The sequence below is a fragment of the Xenopus tropicalis genome, chromosome 3 (genome assembly GCF_000004195.4).
Source record: "Xenopus tropicalis strain Nigerian chromosome 3, UCB_Xtro_10.0, whole genome shotgun sequence".
Classification (NCBI taxonomy): domain Eukaryota; kingdom Metazoa; phylum Chordata; class Amphibia; order Anura; family Pipidae; genus Xenopus; species Xenopus tropicalis.
This window is the reverse complement of record NC_030679.2, coordinates 66,505,731-66,523,554: the sequence shown is the minus strand read 5'-3', so window position 1 is coordinate 66,523,554 and position 17,824 is coordinate 66,505,731. Positions and strand designations below refer to the sequence as shown.

The 17,824-nt window shown below is 34.5% G+C and overlaps 1 protein-coding gene across 3 annotated transcripts in view; it reads left to right on the top strand.

Moving 5' to 3' along the window:
• Positions 1–17,824, top strand: part of dock4 (dedicator of cytokinesis 4) — a 169,817-nt gene that overhangs the window by 87,477 nt on the left and 64,516 nt on the right. For all 3 annotated transcript variants that reach the window (XM_002932824.5, XM_031898963.1, XM_031898962.1), the window contains exons 9-22: positions 2,299–2,380; positions 3,406–3,466; positions 3,949–4,081; positions 4,648–4,736; positions 7,129–7,254; positions 10,888–11,012; positions 11,706–11,868; positions 12,681–12,787; positions 13,042–13,198; positions 13,805–13,902; positions 14,023–14,106; positions 14,323–14,423; positions 16,095–16,176; positions 16,292–16,462. In XM_002932824.5, the coding sequence (XP_002932870.3) occupies positions 2,299–2,380; positions 3,406–3,466; positions 3,949–4,081; positions 4,648–4,736; positions 7,129–7,254; positions 10,888–11,012; positions 11,706–11,868; positions 12,681–12,787; positions 13,042–13,198; positions 13,805–13,902; positions 14,023–14,106; positions 14,323–14,423; positions 16,095–16,176; positions 16,292–16,462 (1,579 nt within the window). The remainder of the gene's footprint in view (positions 1–2,298; positions 2,381–3,405; positions 3,467–3,948; positions 4,082–4,647; positions 4,737–7,128; positions 7,255–10,887; positions 11,013–11,705; positions 11,869–12,680; positions 12,788–13,041; positions 13,199–13,804; positions 13,903–14,022; positions 14,107–14,322; positions 14,424–16,094; positions 16,177–16,291; positions 16,463–17,824) is intronic.

Here is a 17,824-nt window from a genome sequence, read left to right as displayed (position 1 = left end):
TATAGTATGGCCTGCAGCAAAGGTACAATAATAATACATAAATATAACTGATATTATCGTGAGTAGCTTTTCCTTTCCTTCTTAATCTTACTTCTTCCCTACGTTGATTCCTTCTGTTAAATTGTTAATCCATAGGGTCAAACCCCATCTGACCTGCTAAAACTAATCTGTTCAGAAAGAGTTCATTGTCTCTCCTATCTCTTTCAAGACAGCTGAACATGAGACACACATTTCTAAACTGGCACATTTGCTTTATGTAGCTACAGTCCAGCAGTCCAAACTAGAAGTGAATGCTTGTGGCTGCAAGGAGGGTTCAGTTCCAGTTATGTGATTACAATTAAGCATGTGCAATATGGTGGTGAAATTCCTTTCTTATATGATTATATAAGTTAACTAGCATTCATCTACATCTATATTCATAAATACCATCTTGTTTTGTTTTTCCAGAATATCCGGTTTGCAATAGTAATATTGACTGAAATGCTCTACAGATCTATCACCAGATTTATCTATCAGTAAAAATATTTAAAGGTGTAGTTCACCTGTCAAAATTTTTTTCACTTTTATTGTTTTGTAATAGTTCACCAGAAAATTTCATATTTAAGTTGCTTTATTTGTTTTACTTTTAACCATTTCTCTTAAATAGTAGACCCCTATGGTATGTTTGCAAGGGAATCACGTCAAAACGATGTTCTGGGGAAACAGGGAAACTGAAAATCTTTGGGGGGATGCAAATTGCCAGTGGGGGACTGCAAATATTGATGTAGATTCCAATAAGGGTCACTGACTGCTCTAACTTGATAAATTAATTGATACATTTCATATCTTCGGCCATGCTAAGCATAGCCCCTTGGGTTTTACTAAAAAGCAGCTGTTATAATTAATACAATAATTACTAACATTGCACAGATGCTGCTGAAAAATGTATCAACCAATGTAACAAATTGTACCAGTGCACCTGGATTACTGCTATTCTGAAACACTGGAAAAAAGGAACATTAATGTTTAAACATTAATTTTAGTTAAACTGTTAAGGTTATAGTTAGTTTGGTAAAAATGTAATTAGGGCTTATTTATGTCCACAAGAAAAGGTCCCTGCAATTTTTCCACAGTCAGTTGCATGTAAAACTACTGTAATTAAAGGTACTTATGTCAAAATACTTTGTTCTGCTTTTCTTAGGGTATTGTATAGAGATTTGCTTTTTAGAGGCACAATAGGCCTCTAGATTTATTAGGACAGGGCATTGGTTTAATAGACCTCCTTGGCTCTCAAGACCAAACCTTTTCTATGGAAAAAGATGACAGGTGGATAAGAGCATTTTGACAGCTTTTCTGCTTAGGTGAAAACAGAGGGAATCCAAGATGTCCCATGTGCCATAGGTTTAAGAAAGCAGTGACATAATCAGAATTGTTGTAGCACCAACCAAGATGCACAGGTTACTGTATGAAAGTTCTGGATATATATATTTTGAAATTCTATGTCTCCTAATTTTTATTAAGTAGCAGGAAACTGGATGCTGAAAAATATATATGCTTTTTCCTGGTAGAAAGAATTTTTCTAATGCCAAATGTCAACAAAGGTAACATTTTTAAGGGGGAACAGACAATTTGCTTTGTTAAAAAATAAATAAACAAAAGAATACATTGATTAATAATATTTAAATATTTAACCCAATATTTATAAAGGTTGCAAGCCATGTATCACGGAAAGAAATATATGTACATTACTGTCTGTAGTTTTTTTTTTCCAGAAGATTACATATGTATGTGTGTGTGTGTTGTTTGTGTGTGTGATATTAACCTAGAAGTAAAAAGAATATGTGTATCTTGAATACAATATTTAACTGGTAATTCTAAGCTAGTGTGTTCCCTACAGTGTTACACCAAGGAGAGCTACAAAATCAATCAAAAGTGCGGAGAACAATCTCTTTGCGTTTTAGTACTCATTAAAAATGTTTGAAATGTATTTGCCTGTTTACATCCTTTCTTACTGTGTGATAGCCTATGTAGTCTTTACTCATTTTTCATTCTCCTTATTGTATATTCAAATGTGGTCTTGGAGTGGACCCAAACTGGCAAATAAAACAATTACTGTGATAATGCTGACAGGGTGTCAAGTTTGGAGCATACTGCTGAAAGCATTTATCTAAGCCTTGACAGTTCCACTCTTAGATATGAAAGAACACAAATTTGTGAGCTGTACAATGAAAACTGAAATGCACTGTAGACAATAAAATATGCTGATGGACTGTTCAAATAGGCTTACTTGAATATTAAACTAATATTCTTTGCTTTCAGCGAAAGGTTCTTTGTGAGACTGAACAAAAATGGATTGCCAAAATCTCCAGAGAAGTCTGAGCGATACAGTTCTCTTTTTATTGTAAGTGATATATTTATGCTATTCATGTCATTTCTGTTTCAGCCTAATTATTGCATTATAGTGTTTAGTACAATCAATAAAAGTGATCTGGTGCTTTTACACTAAATGAGAAGCTTCTCTATTGTCAACTGCAGTTGCAAATACTACATTATAAAATGTACAGGTATGAAAATATACCCTTTTTACGCCAGGTTTATCTTTAATTTATATTCTTATTTTATGTTCCATAAAGTCTGAGGACTTTGCTTATTAGGCGATGTGTTAAGGGAAGAGATATGAGATTGATAATCACCCATCCTTTTGGGTGTGAGTGAGAGCAGTATTTTTTTTGATGGTATGTTTTTTTGCTTTTTGCACCAAACACCTACCTTATACTGGGAAATAGACTTGTTTTACTCAGCAATGAAAACTATCCAATAAATGTATTGTTTACTCTATCTAATTTAAAGCATAATATGCCATTAATTAAACAGTTTAAGGACCAGTAACACTAAACATTAGCATGTTACCAAATTTTACTACAATGTGTTTTTTACCCACTCCACAATTTTCTGCCATTTTAACTGCCCACCAGAAAAATTGCAAGAATTTGTATGTAAATGTATCATCCTTTCAAGAAACTGTGTAGATGTGTTGAACTGCAAATGAAAGTCAGTTGATCGCCATTTTCTAAAATGGGTATTAGAGCTCAGCAAATCACTGCTCTCTAACACCACACTCAGTTGTTAATTCCCAAAATATAATGAGCATTGTTTGGAGGATTAAAGATTTGGTAAAAAAATTCCACATTATTATTTTTTATTGTGTATTTCAACCTAATGCTTGTTATTTATGGGTATGTATAGCAATAAGTTGTAATGTGGTATTGTACAGTCTTAGGATGAAATGCTTCAACAATGCATATACTGATAGTTGCATCTATGCCTACATACAAAAAGTAATATTCAGAGAAAATGGATCTAGGAATTGAAATGCATACTGTCTATGCAAACCAATATATTGTTTAACTAATTCTTTTCTTTTAGGACCTAAGCTCAAGTGATCTTCGAAAAGACATTTTCATTACTGTGCACATAATCAGAATAGGTATGGATTAAAGCATTTATGTTTCATTAAATCTTGTACATCCAGTTTTGATTTTCATTTTACTGGCTATATGGAAATATAATTAAGAAATATATAAATGTGTCTGCCTTGTTTTGTGACAGAGGTAATCTTATAGGATAAAGCCTGAAACAGATGGTTAAACATTTAGATTGGATCTAAACATGGCTGTAAGACTTTTTCATCTGCCTACTCTGGCCATTCTATGTACAACTCTGGTTATATACGTTTTTTCACTTTGTCTTTCTCTTATACTTTTCTGTATCAGCATTTTCAATAACAGGTTTCCAACCTATTTGGAGACATACCAAAAAAACAAACAAACCAGGTGCTATAATATATATTAATAGGAAACAAAGCTCTCTTTTTATTATATCCTGGTCTAGATGGTTGCTTTCTGTAACAGTTCTTGCATTATCATAAGCATCTGCTGTTAACTATTTATTTCTTTTCTGCACTGGTAGGTCGAATGGGAGCAGGTGAAAAGAAGAACTCTTCAAACATGCAGTATAGGCGTCCTTTTGGGTGTGCTGCTCTCAGCATTGCTGATCTTTTAACAGGAGAATCAAAGGATGATCTTGTACTAAAAGTGTATATGTAAGAACATTTTTATTTTATTTTACAGAATATTTTATAGAACTTTTTAAAAAAGTAGTCCAGAACTATTAGAAGAACAGATTGTAGAGGAAATAGTTTTAGAAGGGAAAATACTACAGGTATTGGACTGCTTTATCCAGAAACCCATTATCCAGAAAGTTTAGAATTATGGAAAGGCCATCTTTCATCAAATAATTCACATTTAAAAAAATGATTTCCTTTTTCTCTGTAATAATACCACTGTACTTGTACTTGACCCCAACTAATATATAATCCATCCTTGGAGCCAAAACAATCCTTTTGGGTTTAATTACTCTTTAAATAATTTTTTAGTAGACTTAAGGTAGGAGATCCAAATTATGGAAAGACCCCTTATCCAGTAAACCCGGGTCCCGAGCATTCTGGATAACAGATCCCATACCTCTACTAGAAAACCTGACCTCTTTTATCACTTCCTTATTACTGATACTATATATTGGTGGTAAATAAGCAAACAAACTGATCATAAACCAGATAAGAATATCTGTTTTATTGTCCCCTTTAATAATTGTATTATTTCTTTCCAGGTGCAACACTGAAAGTGATTGGTATCAAATACATGAAAATATTATTAAAAAATTGAATGCTCGATATAATTTGACAGGTTCCAATACAGGTAAGTGTATTTATAAGTAAATTGCTGTTGTTCGGGATACTGTGTAATTGAAGACCCACATATGCTAATTTATACAGACTGACTTTATTTGCAAAATCATTGTGAAATAGTATGAAACTGTTTTCTAATAAAATAGAATACAATTAAAACAGTGTTTTTGTTCATTGTTCTGTTCACTAGGTGCTAGAAAGTCCCGTAGTTTTATTTTGAAGAAGAGCAATGTTATATGCTAAAATCAGGAAGTACTCATTTTTAACATGGGTAAAGTCCAGCTCAAACAACTTGTACCAAGATAATGTAGAGATATATCGAATAATATCCTGGTTCAGATGTTACTGTGACATTTTTCATTCTGCTGTGTTGGTTAGGAAGAAGTGTGTTCCCAGGAATATATGGGTGCTAATGCTTACTTCTTTATCTAGTCCCAGTGGATTTCAGCTTGCTTTGTAGGTAAAAGGCCAAATTATATGCAGAAAATAACTTGTATAATATGACAAATCTAATGCTACAAAGGACCACAGAAAAATATTAAAATATAACCATATGATAACAAAAGGCAGAACAGAATCAAAACAGCATGCTATAAATTATATCTTAGCACTATTACAATAAATATCAATGAGCTAAGTGATTTATTTCAGCTAAGTTTTTTATTATGTGTGCAGCATGTTCAAGGACGATGTGACTATTATCCTGTTCAAACTGAATAAACTTTCCTCTTTGCTAGTGAAAAACAGTATATCAGTAACATTATTAAATGTATGTAGGGTATATAATTCAATTTGAAAGATCAAGACCGCCTTCATCAGTTAGGGCCATATATATACAAGCAAGGTCTCAGTTATATGCAGGAAACATTTCAGGAAGACTGCACTTGTTTGAGATTTTTTTTTAATATTTTTAAAAAAAAAAGGTTCTATTTTCTTAGGTGTAAATTATCTCTTATATTAAGTTACAGATATTAGGTAATAATACACATTACAATAACGATCTTTCCTGCGACCATTGACCAGCAAGATTTTTAGTCCTCTCCACTAATAAGCCTTGCGGATTCACTTTGCGGAATAGTCGCAGTGACTTTTTAAAAAGTTCTAAGAGTTCTTATTTTCACACTGTATTTTCTGAAACATAATTGAACATGTTTCAAATGAAGGCCTAAGCACTGTATTAGTTAATGGCCTGTAATTGTGAGGTAAGTGTGTGCATGTTAATTGCTGCCAGATAACACCAGGTGGTGTACAATTGTTGCCTTTCATATTAGACCAGTTCCTTTCTCATAAGGTTTAATTTTACATCCTTATCTCCTGCTGCCTGTACATGCTGTGCCCTCTAAAAACATTTAAAGAATATGAAACCTAACCTAAAAAGCAAGATCCTTCTGCTTGTATAGATGAATCTCTCTTTTTTTTTTTCCTCCAGCTCATACCAGATGAATGTCTGAACTTTGAAAATAGGTTTTCATACTATAGACTGTGCCATTTGGTTTCTCTCTAAACCTGCTGCATAGGATGTGTGTCAGTGACACACACATGCTCAGTGAGCTCTAAGCAGTTGTTGAGGATAAGCTATGCTTAGGGGTCACTGCAAATCATCAATATAAAAGAGAGAACCATCTGTCATAGAAACTGATGCTACAGGGGAAGACAATTTAATTGTGATGCTAATTTCACTAGTTTAGGAACTATTGCAATGTGCTGTATTCAGAATTTAAATTAATTACTAATTAGCTTTGTATTGGGACATTTATATTCTATATATACAGTATGTTGTGAGTTGGTCCCTAAGTTTAGGTAACTGAAAGCAGCACAGAGCATGTGTAGTGAATTAGCAGAAGAGAAAATGGGGAGCTTCTGGGGTCATGTTTGGGAGTAAAGATCTTTATTGCTAAAGGGCTAAGGTTCCCTTGGGCTGATACAGAACACCAAAACACAATGTGCAGCAATTCTGCGCTGCTAGTTTTTTTAAACTTTAGCTCAAGTTCTCTTTTAAATGTACCTTAACAGGCTTGTTTTGTATAACACAGTGTAGAAAGTATGACACATGGCCATTCTATATGTATTGCAAAGTGCAGTGCATAAATCATCTCCTTATATTAATAATTAAAAATATTAAATATGCACCTCTGTCTGATACCTTACACTGCTGCAATATGCCCACAGGTCCTTTTGCAAATTTATTGCATGTCTATAACCGAGAAACCACCTAGATTTTCATGGTTGCCAAGCCAACATTAGTCTGTGGAAAGGCAGTAGTACATTAGGCAGTTTTTTAGTAACTCCTACTATTTGATGAGCCACTTTGAAGTTGCTGAGTTAGTATCAATGAGGTAAATAGCCTTAAAATGCCTGATGAATGTTTAATTTCTAAGCCTTTTTTCAATCTTTGATTCCAGGTCTGGCAGTTTCCCTTCAGCTGTTGCATGGAGACATTGAACAAATTAGAAGAGATTATTCCTCAGTGTTTACCCGTGGGGTCTCCATAACAAGAAAGCTTGGCTTCTCAGATGTTATTATGCCTGGTAAGTTTAAAAAAAAAATCTGAATTTCAAATGCTGTCGCTGCCTTGCAAAAGGGAGGCAGTTTCCCAGAGAGGGTTGATAGACTCTTCCCCCAATTTAAGAACTATGTCCTTATATGATACAGTACAAAATGTTTTAAGGAAATAATGCATTTCTTAATGTTTTACTCGTATAGTTATTGGTTTTAGTAAAAAGTAAGTTAATAATTTAGGAGTAAAATACAACTTTTATAATGGTGGTTTACATGGGAACAGAATAGAATTTCAATAAAAAATATGGCGAGGTTGTGTTAGGATTTATTTTTAAGGTATTGCCATTTTTATTGCACTTTTTTTTACCACAAGCCCAGCTGAAAGTGGGGTATATTCTTTCTATAACTGCACATAGAGAAGAATCCAAGCCATTATTCATCGTTATCACTCAGTCCTAGAAGGCCATAGTATTCTAGATAACCAGGATTATGCCATATTGGCTTGCCTTGTTTTGTAGTTTACAGATATGTTTAAAAGTATACATACAAATCTAATGTATATATTATATTTCTGCCTGGCTTAAAAGGTAGATTTGTAAACTAAGTCTTACCACATGAGGAGGCTAATTTATCAAAATTCAAGTAAAAAAAAAAAAGCCAGCTTGAAAAAAATGCAGGCAAAACTTGAGTGACTTTTTGCTATTTTTTTTTTTTTTTGTGGAACACTGGCTTATTTAGGAACTGACTCTAACCGAATTGTCGAGTTGCACGCCAGCAAGCATTACATTGTCCAATTCATTTTCAATGAGGCTGAAAAACTTAAATGTTTTAGTTAACTGGGAAAATAAATAAAGCCATTAGAGAATATTCTTTTTGACTTCTATACAACCTCACCAGCTTTTACATGCTGAGTTTTTGCTGGCAATTTATAATGATTTTTTCCTTTAATAAATCCCAACCATTCAAAGTTTCAGAAAATACTTGCATGTTTTATTTTCATGGCAATGTTTTTTCCCCCTTTTTTGAATCAAGAAAAAAATGCCAACTTGTTGTTTTTTATTTCATAAATAGCCCCCCATAGTAATTCTCTTTTGAATGGATTGGACATGGGTCTGCATAATTATTCTGAGCAGTTAACAGCCACAGCTCATAGGCAATAATTCAGAACTGAAAGACCCTTTTTCCACTGACTGACTCATCAGTTGGCACACGTTCTGGTCATACTGTACGTGGAAAATAGCACTCAGATCAGTACTTTAGCCTTGGACCAAACAAATGTATTGCACAAGGCATTTCATGCATTGTAAAGCTTCTATAAGTTACACTATAGATAATGGTTAAGGGAACTATCTTGAAAATGTAATAAAAGCTTAATTAATTGATAAATTTCAGTTTACAATTATGTACAATTTTTAAATCGATCAAGTGTACACAATGCTATTCCAGTAATCTGTCTCCACATACAGACTTTGGCCCTTAACTGTCGATAAGAGTAATGAATGTTTCACTCAATAAACAGTAATTAATAACTTACCACTTTATTATCTGCCCTAGTAAAATAAAGAAATTGTCTGAATCATTAATCTCCACATATGATTTGCATCAGGGATTAATGATTTCAGTGGGTGTTAGTGCTCAGCACTGCTGCTAGAATGCCAGTCTACAGAAAAGGACCCGTTCAACTGCTCTAAGCAAACATTTATGAATTGACACATTCATCAGCTTTGATAATTGTGACAGACTTGTTTTGTTTTATTTTAAGACATTTAGCCCTATTTAGGCAAGGAAGCAGGGACTAATGATGTTTTAAAGCTACTGTACCTGTCCATCAAAAAGCAGACTCTAACACAAAGCCTGCAGATAGAGAAAGAGATTTCTGAAAGTGGACATTTCTATTTATTAACAACTAATCAAAAACTAGAAAGTCAGGATTTGGACTATAAACAATTTATTGTTGCTTATTAGTGGGATTCTGATTGCCTGATAAGAGAAGAAAATACCTTGCAGTAATGAATGAGCAAGTTTTGCTAATTAGTATGCTTTCAACTTTAAATGGCATTCAGCTAAATTCGCACTAGTGGCTAACTTTTCCCATCATTATGTCAAAGCTGTGCAGTACAGCCTCTCTATTATTGCAATATAATGTGTGCTCCTCTTCGTTGGGGGTGCTTTAATCCATGTTGAATCCTAGCCACCAAGCTTTTTAACTCAAACTGAGAATCACCATCCCATTTGAAACATAATGGCATTTTCCTTGGTGCAACATACTTTATTTAAAGTAATATACCTTGCAATGGTCTTTAATAAGAAGTAGTATTTTAGATAATTCACAATATGTCATAATTTGTAATTAATTGCATTTTGTATTATATAAATATTTGGTGACTAGGGTTTACTTTTACTAGCAACCAGGTAGTGGTTAGGCAGTCCAATTAGAATATGACTCAAGAAAAGATAAGAAATAAAACATAAAAATAACCATAAAAATGCAGCATTGTAGAAAATAATTTGACTTGATTTGGAGGAGTGCATCTAGTTAGTAAACAATGTTAATGCAAGTTGTGAAGCCATAGCACACAACAAATAATGGTACTTTCACAGAATATTGAGTGAAAATATATAATTTAGTATTTATTTTGATCCGCCCACCGTTTTGGGTACGAAAGAGGTTTTTAACAAACGACACTGCACAGATTAAATAAAAAACCCAAAACATGCTGGCACTCTGTAACTTTCATTTTAGCTCTGTAGATTCTATCATGTCTTGCACTCAGAAACAGTGGTGTTACTAAAGGGTCCCGGGTCCCCCAACAAGAGGAAGACCCGCGATGTGTGAAAAAAAAAAACATGGGTCTGTCCCATATAATTGTTGTTTTCCTTTGTATATTTTCTTTTCATTTTAAGGTATTTAATTCTACAAGAATTTTGACTGCATTGTATAATTTGTTTTTTTAAATTAATATTTGTCTTATTTAAAGCTTATGTATTGTTGCTGTTTAATAATTACACATACCTGCTGTTTCCTTGTCACTTGCAAAATATTACTGTCTTCCACGTGAAAAGTGTTCTATTTTTCATATTAAACTAGCAGCATTAAATTTGCCAATTAAACAAAATTTCAAAAAAGAACAAAAAAACATGTTATTGATGGCAGAACCTGCCTTGTTCTGTTGCATCTCATCTCATCTTCAGAGGGATATTATTAAACTTAAGGCAATTTAAGTCGAGATCAGAGAATTGATGTAAGAATTGAAACTTCAAAGTTCAGGAGGTATTATTTTTCATTAGAGTCGTATTAGTCATGCTCTGATTCTATAGGCTGATAAAATAAGAAAATATTTGGAAGAGTCTTGTGGCAGATGATAAAATTCAAGAATAGAACCAAAACATATGGTTGAAGTTCCATTCTGCTAGTGTAAGCTGTAAGGTGGAAGCACATTATACATTCTTGTACAAGTCATACATTAATGTGCAACATTCCGACCAGGGTTCTAATGCTAAGTAGTTTAGGAACACAATAAATTAAATCTTTACAATATATTCTATATTAATATTTTTGTTGTGTAGTTATGTGCATTTATAATCCTTATATATTTGTGCTAATGATAATTTGAACATTGACATGAATTGTGTTTGTAATTTGGATGTTGTGTTTCTTGTAGGTGAAATGCGAAATGACCTATATATCACCATAGAGAAAGGGGAGTATGAAAAAGGAGGCAAAAGTGTGGCGAGAAATGTACAAGTTTCAATGGTCATTTTGAACAGTGAGGGGCAAATATTAAAGGTGATCTCCCTTATGAAAATAAGATAAAAAATAAAATTTGTTAAAATCGCTTCTCAATTGTATTTGTTTTCACATAATTTAATTTTAGGTTATAAGGCCTTTTCAGGTTAGCTGGGGCATTGTGATGCTGCATTTTGAGTGAGCAAACAAAATGCATTGGTCTAAATGCTGCATTCTATAAACCTAATTAATTGGACTATGCAAGAAAAATTATTGGCAAATGATGGAAAAATGATTCAATTAGGATAAATAAAATTATAAGTGTTAATAAAAACTTCAGTAATGTATACTGTAAATAATTTGTACTCTTTAAAATCAGGGCAGCTTGATACAGACTAATGATTTATGAAGATCAAGGTTAGAAAAAAGGGAAGTAAGGCTAATGATAGTGTGTGTATACTTTATTACAGATATCACATTTACAGTAAATGCAACTGTGTTTACAGTCCCTCGATGTTTGCTTCAATTGTAATGATTATAAGTATTATAAACAACTCTAGACTGTTAATTGCATGCAATAGTTTAGAAAAATATTTTGAGTTCTCTTTACAACTTAGACCGGTTTCAAATGGGCGCATCCAGTTCTGCCCATTAACTTTTTCAAACAAGTCTTCTTTTGGTTTTGCTGAGGTGAGAAAGAAATGCTTTTTTCAATGGAAAGCCATTTATTAACTTTATTTTTTTTAATTTCAGGATTATATATCTTTTGGTTCTGGAGAACCTCCAGCTAATGAGTATCACTCCTTTGTGTTGTATCACAATAACAGTCCCAGGTGGGCAGAACTAATAAAGCTTCCTATACCTGTGGATAAATTTAGAGGAGCACATATCCGATTTGAATTTCGGCATTGTTCTAGTAAGAGATTTTTGGTTTTATATCCATTTGTTGTTTGTGAAAATAAGCTTGTTTTGTATCTGTATAGAAATCATTAAAAAGGTTCATAACAGTTATTTAGGTGTTGTGAAATACCATTTCCCAGATTTAATATGAACCATATAAAAAATTATCTGGGAATAACATGTTTAGTTTTTACTATATATTAATTTGGAGGATATATCTACTTGGGCAGTGCTGTCCATCTGGCAGCCCTGGGGCCAGATGCCTTCCCTAAAGTGTGTAATTATGTGCTGGGAGTTGCTGTGCTATTCACAGGGGAGGCATATGGATTTAAGGGTGTGTCTTAATATAAATTAATAAACTTCTTTCACATATGAATGAAGTCAGCACCAACCATTTAGGTTTTTGCTGCGCTATCTCTATTAATGTGGGCATGGTCTTAAACGCTCTTGTGATAACATGGGTGTGGATTGAAGTGGGTAGTATAAAAAGGGGAAGTGGTCAAAACTGCCTTCCATTATTGGCCCTCCACCACAGAAGTTGGGCAGCACTGTATTAGTGCACAAGAAAAAGCAAATAAAGAGGTAAAAAATGGTAGAGGTGAAAAGTTCATTACTATTAAACATTTGCAACACACAGCTTCTGCAACACACACCTACCTCTCCTCTATCTTGCTTTTAAAGCGTTGCCACATATATGACAATTATCCACACTTTTTTTTGAGTTATGCTATTCAGTATTGAATCATTGGTAAGGTGTAACATTGTGTGACATGTTTGTATAACCCACATCTTGGACTGATGGCTAATTTCCACATTTCTGTATTCTAGCTAAAGAGAAGGGTGAGAAAAAGTTGTTTGGCTTTTGTTTTGTCCCTCTGATGCAAGAAGATGGTCGAACCTTTCCAGATGGAACCCATGAACTCATAGTTCATAAGGTGACCACTATTTTATCCTTTAAAAACAGCAACCGTGATGTTATTCTTATTTATAGTTTTACTTAGCTTCTCTCCAGGAATGACTCCAGTTATATGTCATCCATTTTCTTTTGTGATTATGTATGTATGTATAATTTCTGTAAAGTGCTATTTAAATGGATACTGTGCTCAAAAAAACCAGATAATAAATAAGTAATGTGTCCGATGTTCTGAATATGACCATATCTGAATTTGAACTTTATTTATGCTTACAGTGTGAAGAGAACACTGTTTTCCAGGATCCTTGCCGCTACCTCAAACTTTCCTTTTTGAAAGGAAATCAACCTGGAAACAATAATCAGGCTGTTAAATACACAAAAGAATCATTTTGGATAACCTCATTCCTTTGTTCCAGTAAACTTACTCAAAATGGTATGGAACTAAATAATTTACTTCAACAAATTGTTACTTTGCTGTTTTGTAAAACAATCCTGCTATTATGAAGGCAGTGTAATTAGAGGCACAACATCTGATCTGAGTCTCGTTACAAGAGCAGTTTTTAAATGTGAATGTTAATTTTAATTATTCTAAGGCCAATGGCAGACAGGTCTCCTCTGGCGTATTGACACCAGCCGAAAAAAAGCTGATCTGCTGCTTTCCACACCTCCGATGTGTGTTTACTGGCAAGCACAGTGAACAGGCCTGTTAGCAAACACACAGAGTGGATATCAGCATCAATTCATTAATGTATACATTTTCATACCAATATCCACTCTGCGTGTTCACCAACAGGCTGATCCTGTTTTCGTGCCTTTCAGTAAATACACACATAGAAGGTGCAGAAGGACCAGATTTTTTCCTCTGCTGTAAATATATCACAAACAAAAACACATCTGCTATTGGCCTAACTGCATTATACCAGCAGATGTTTCTTGCTTATACTTGCTTTTAATTTTTGACCAGCATATTGTAGTCTCCCTTTCTACATAAACTGAACATTGTAGTCACTGTTCTCTTTGTTGCTCTTAATATTTCTAGGTGATATGCTTGATCTTTTAAAGTGGCGGATGCACCCAGAAAATATCCCTCACTGTCTATCCAAGTTAAAAGAGATTGATGGCTCAGAGATTGTAAAGGTGAGCTGTGATTTGATGATTTGTAGCTCACTCAAGGATAACACAGAATGTTTGGTGAAGTGAATTGTGAATATTTCTGTTTTATAAGAATAACTAATGAGTGTGCATGCTTTTTAACAGTTTCTTCAAGACACACTAGATACATTGTTTGGTATTTTGAATGAAAATTCTCCGAAATATGGATCAAAGGTGTTTGATTGCTTGGTAAGTGTCATTTCCTTGTTTTTTTGTGTTGATAAAAATCTATAATGTGGTGTTCAATCTTCTTAAGGTTTTTGGTCTACAAATCTTGGAATTCCATTAAGAGCAGGGAATCCTGAGATATTCAGATGGTTATGTACAAAATGTGCATAAAATAAACCCACATTAAATCTGTTGTCTCTCTCTATAGCAATGAATTATTTTTTTGTTTTAATATAGGTACATATAATTAATTTGCTGCAGGATAGCAAATTCCAGCATTTTAAGCCAGTAATGGATACATACATAGAGGCACATTTTTCTGGAGCTCTAGCTTACAGGTATGGTGTGATGTTTGTTTCCCTAAATTGTAAATATTGCTATTTAGCTTAATCTTATCAAGAAAAAGTGTAAGCACACAGGTCCACATTGTACTGGTTGCCCGTGTTGATAAATTGCATGCAAATTGTTTAAAGTCAGTATGTGTATGCCTGGTACACTCTGCAAAGCAGGTTTTATGGTGTTCTTGCATCTGTGCACCTTGTGCACAAATCATTAAAGCAGGGGGTAAATACCTTTCTGAATCATCTTTACAAGCATTCAGTTTTGCACATGATTTTGTGCTGTTTGCATTCGTAGATGAGCCTTACTGCTTTTTAACCTAAATGCACTAAGGTGGTGAAATATGTACCATACTGTATCTTTTTTAGTGTTTACATCATTTTCAGAAACTTAAAGACATAGTCCTTTAAGAAACAAAAAACCTTGATTTAAAAAAATCCTTAAAGGACAAGAAATAGTGATATTCCCTGCAGAGTTCCATTTTGTTTGGCACCTTCCAGTTAATACAATCACTTTTACCTCAAGCCGGCATTCGACATCTAAAAGTAAAGGTCCCCATACACGGGCCGATAGTAGCTGCCGATATCGGTCCCTTGGACCGATTCGGCAGCTAATTGACCCGTGTATGGCCACTCCCGATGGGCCTGGCCGACCGATATCTGGCCTCAAATTGGGCAGATCTTGATCGGGCAGGTTAGAAAATCTAGTTGGATCGGGGACCGCATCGGCTCGTTGATGCGGTCCCCAGGCCGACTTTTCCTATACCTGCCATTATAATTTGATCGTTTGGCCCCAGGGCCAAATGATCGAATTACCCTGGATTCTCCCGATATCGCCCACCCGTAGGTGGGGGATATCGGGAGAAGATCCGCTCGCTTGGCGACATCGCCAAACTAGCGGATCTTATGGTGTATGGGGACCTTTACACACTGGTTAGCCACCACTCGATAGAAAAATACACAGTGCCAGTGCAAAGTGGATTGCTGGCATTGGGTATAATGTAAGCAAATGTATTCACTGTTGGGGGTACTTAACCAGTCTAGTAAAAAAACACTTTTTGTGTCTTTTAAAACAACCATGCTATACAAACAGATCTGACTTTTTATGGGCAGCTAAAGTTATAGCCAAGTCAACAATGAATAGGAAATAGAAACAGCTACTCTCCTTCTTGCTTAAAAACCTCACAGTGGAGAAAAACAAATAAACCTGTGGCTGTAATCAGAAGTTAACTGATATAGACCAATGCAAACTGACAAGCACATGATGGCCTTCAGGTTTTGATTTTGAGACAGCTCTGAGACAGCAAAATAAACTCTGAGTCGCACTGTAAAATATTTCATGCAAGGAGGAAGAGTAGCTACAGACAATTATGTTGGAAGTCTGGGAAATAAAGCTGCATTGTGGGCAAAAAAAGCAATTGAAAGTTTCACTTTGCATACTGCTTATGTAAGCAACCAAATAGTAACAAAAATAGGTTATAATAGATATAACTGGCTAGCCAGTGTGAGAGAATGACTAAACATGCACAGAGCAGGATTAGAAAATGCCTACCTTTTGTACAGTTTTCCATTAAGCACTTCATGTTTGCACAATACAATTTTCTGAGACTGCTTCTTACGATACTGGAGAATGTAGGATTCACAGCTTCCTTATGTCTCCTGATATTTCAGAGACCTTATAAAAGTTCTGAAGTGGTATGTTGATAGAATTATCGAAGCTGAACGACAAGAGCATATCCAGGATGTTCTTAAGGTAATGTACTAAAATTTTGTAAAGAAAAAACACATTAATACAATGTAATTTTGTATCATATATATACTAATAGATTCCGACAATTACAGCTCTCTTTCTTGCACTGTATTTGTAGGCCCAAGAATATATATTCAAATATATAGTTCAGTCACGGAAGTTGTTTTCCCTTACCACCGGTGGACAGAATGAGGAAGAATTTAGGTGCTGTATTCAAGAGCTACTTATGTCAATCCGGTTCTTTCTGTCCCAGGAGAGCAAGGGAACAAGTGCATTATCACAGTCACAGGTATGAGGTAATGTTTTAGAACAGCACCCCACACTTGAATATTATCACTAAAGTGTGAAATTAGTCAAGTTAGTTATTGTAAAGGTAGCTGGTCAGCTTAACAGTATTTAGGGCAAAAGTGGTACATTGTTTTAGTTAAACACATCAGTATAGTAATTTTAACGCTATTTGGGCTATGTATTTTAAATTGTAGAATACAGCTAGTGAACATGGGACAGTGAATGACAATCCCTTAAGTACATACAATTTCAACAGTATATTATATAATAAATGGGGTCCTTAGCTGGCAGTAAGTTTGCACTCGCTACTTTTTTTACACACTTGTGGGAAGGTATTTACACATAGAAAAGTGTTTGTTTGTTTCACTTTTTTTGTCATTGGCCATTGACTGACTGATTGTGGGTACCAAATATATTTATTTTTCAAGAACATTTGCATTTGGGAAGTTAAGGTGTCCTCCATCGAAAAACAATTCAAAACAAGTGTTCAGTAGTTTTAAAGTAATTTGTTATCTGTCAGTTTATATTCCCTGCACCTCTGACTCTGAAACAATGTAGCAGAAGCCAGACAAATTAATTGACCTGGAGGAGATAAGAACCAGAGAAATGTATAAGCAAATAAAACGAATACAGCATTCAATTGCATTTACAAATAACTTTAAAATACTTTAAAAAGTTGAATTATATTTTCTATAAATCAAAATCATTTTTGGTGTACCTCTGCAGATTTTCGTCGCTCCTTTAGCAGATCCTGAGGGATTCTATACATTTTGGTAGTTTTACTTATTTTTTTAAATTCTATTTATTTTAATAAGTGCATATGTTTTATACCTTAACTAATAAATGGAACTAAATATCCATGACCCAGGGGACATAATTTGCAACTATTTCCTCCTTTCCCGCAATTACCCACTCCCCAATAATTTTGGTGACTTGCTGCCAGGCCCCAAGGGGTGACCCCAAGTGGCCCGCATTAAAGGGTGTCACTATGCGTGACACCATATAAGGAAGTGAAAAAAGAGACTGTAGTGTTTATAGGAGTCACTGACCCCCCCCAGCATAGGGTCTGTGCAGAAGTTAGGGATCAGCAGAGGAATGATTCTGAGGTGTAAATCTCATTAGCTGCACATTTTTTGTTGCCTATCAGAATGGCAAAAAATGTTCTATTATTGTGCAATGTTATATTTGTGAATGTTGTACAACAACCCCTTTAAGGTGGGCGATCAGGCTTATCCAATATTTTGGCCTGAGGATTACAACTACTCCAATGCAGGTTGTTTAGGAGAAGAAATCATCAATGAACCAATATGGGAGATTTTTAAACCTGGCCAATTTTTGCCCACATATGGGTGGGGCAGACCCC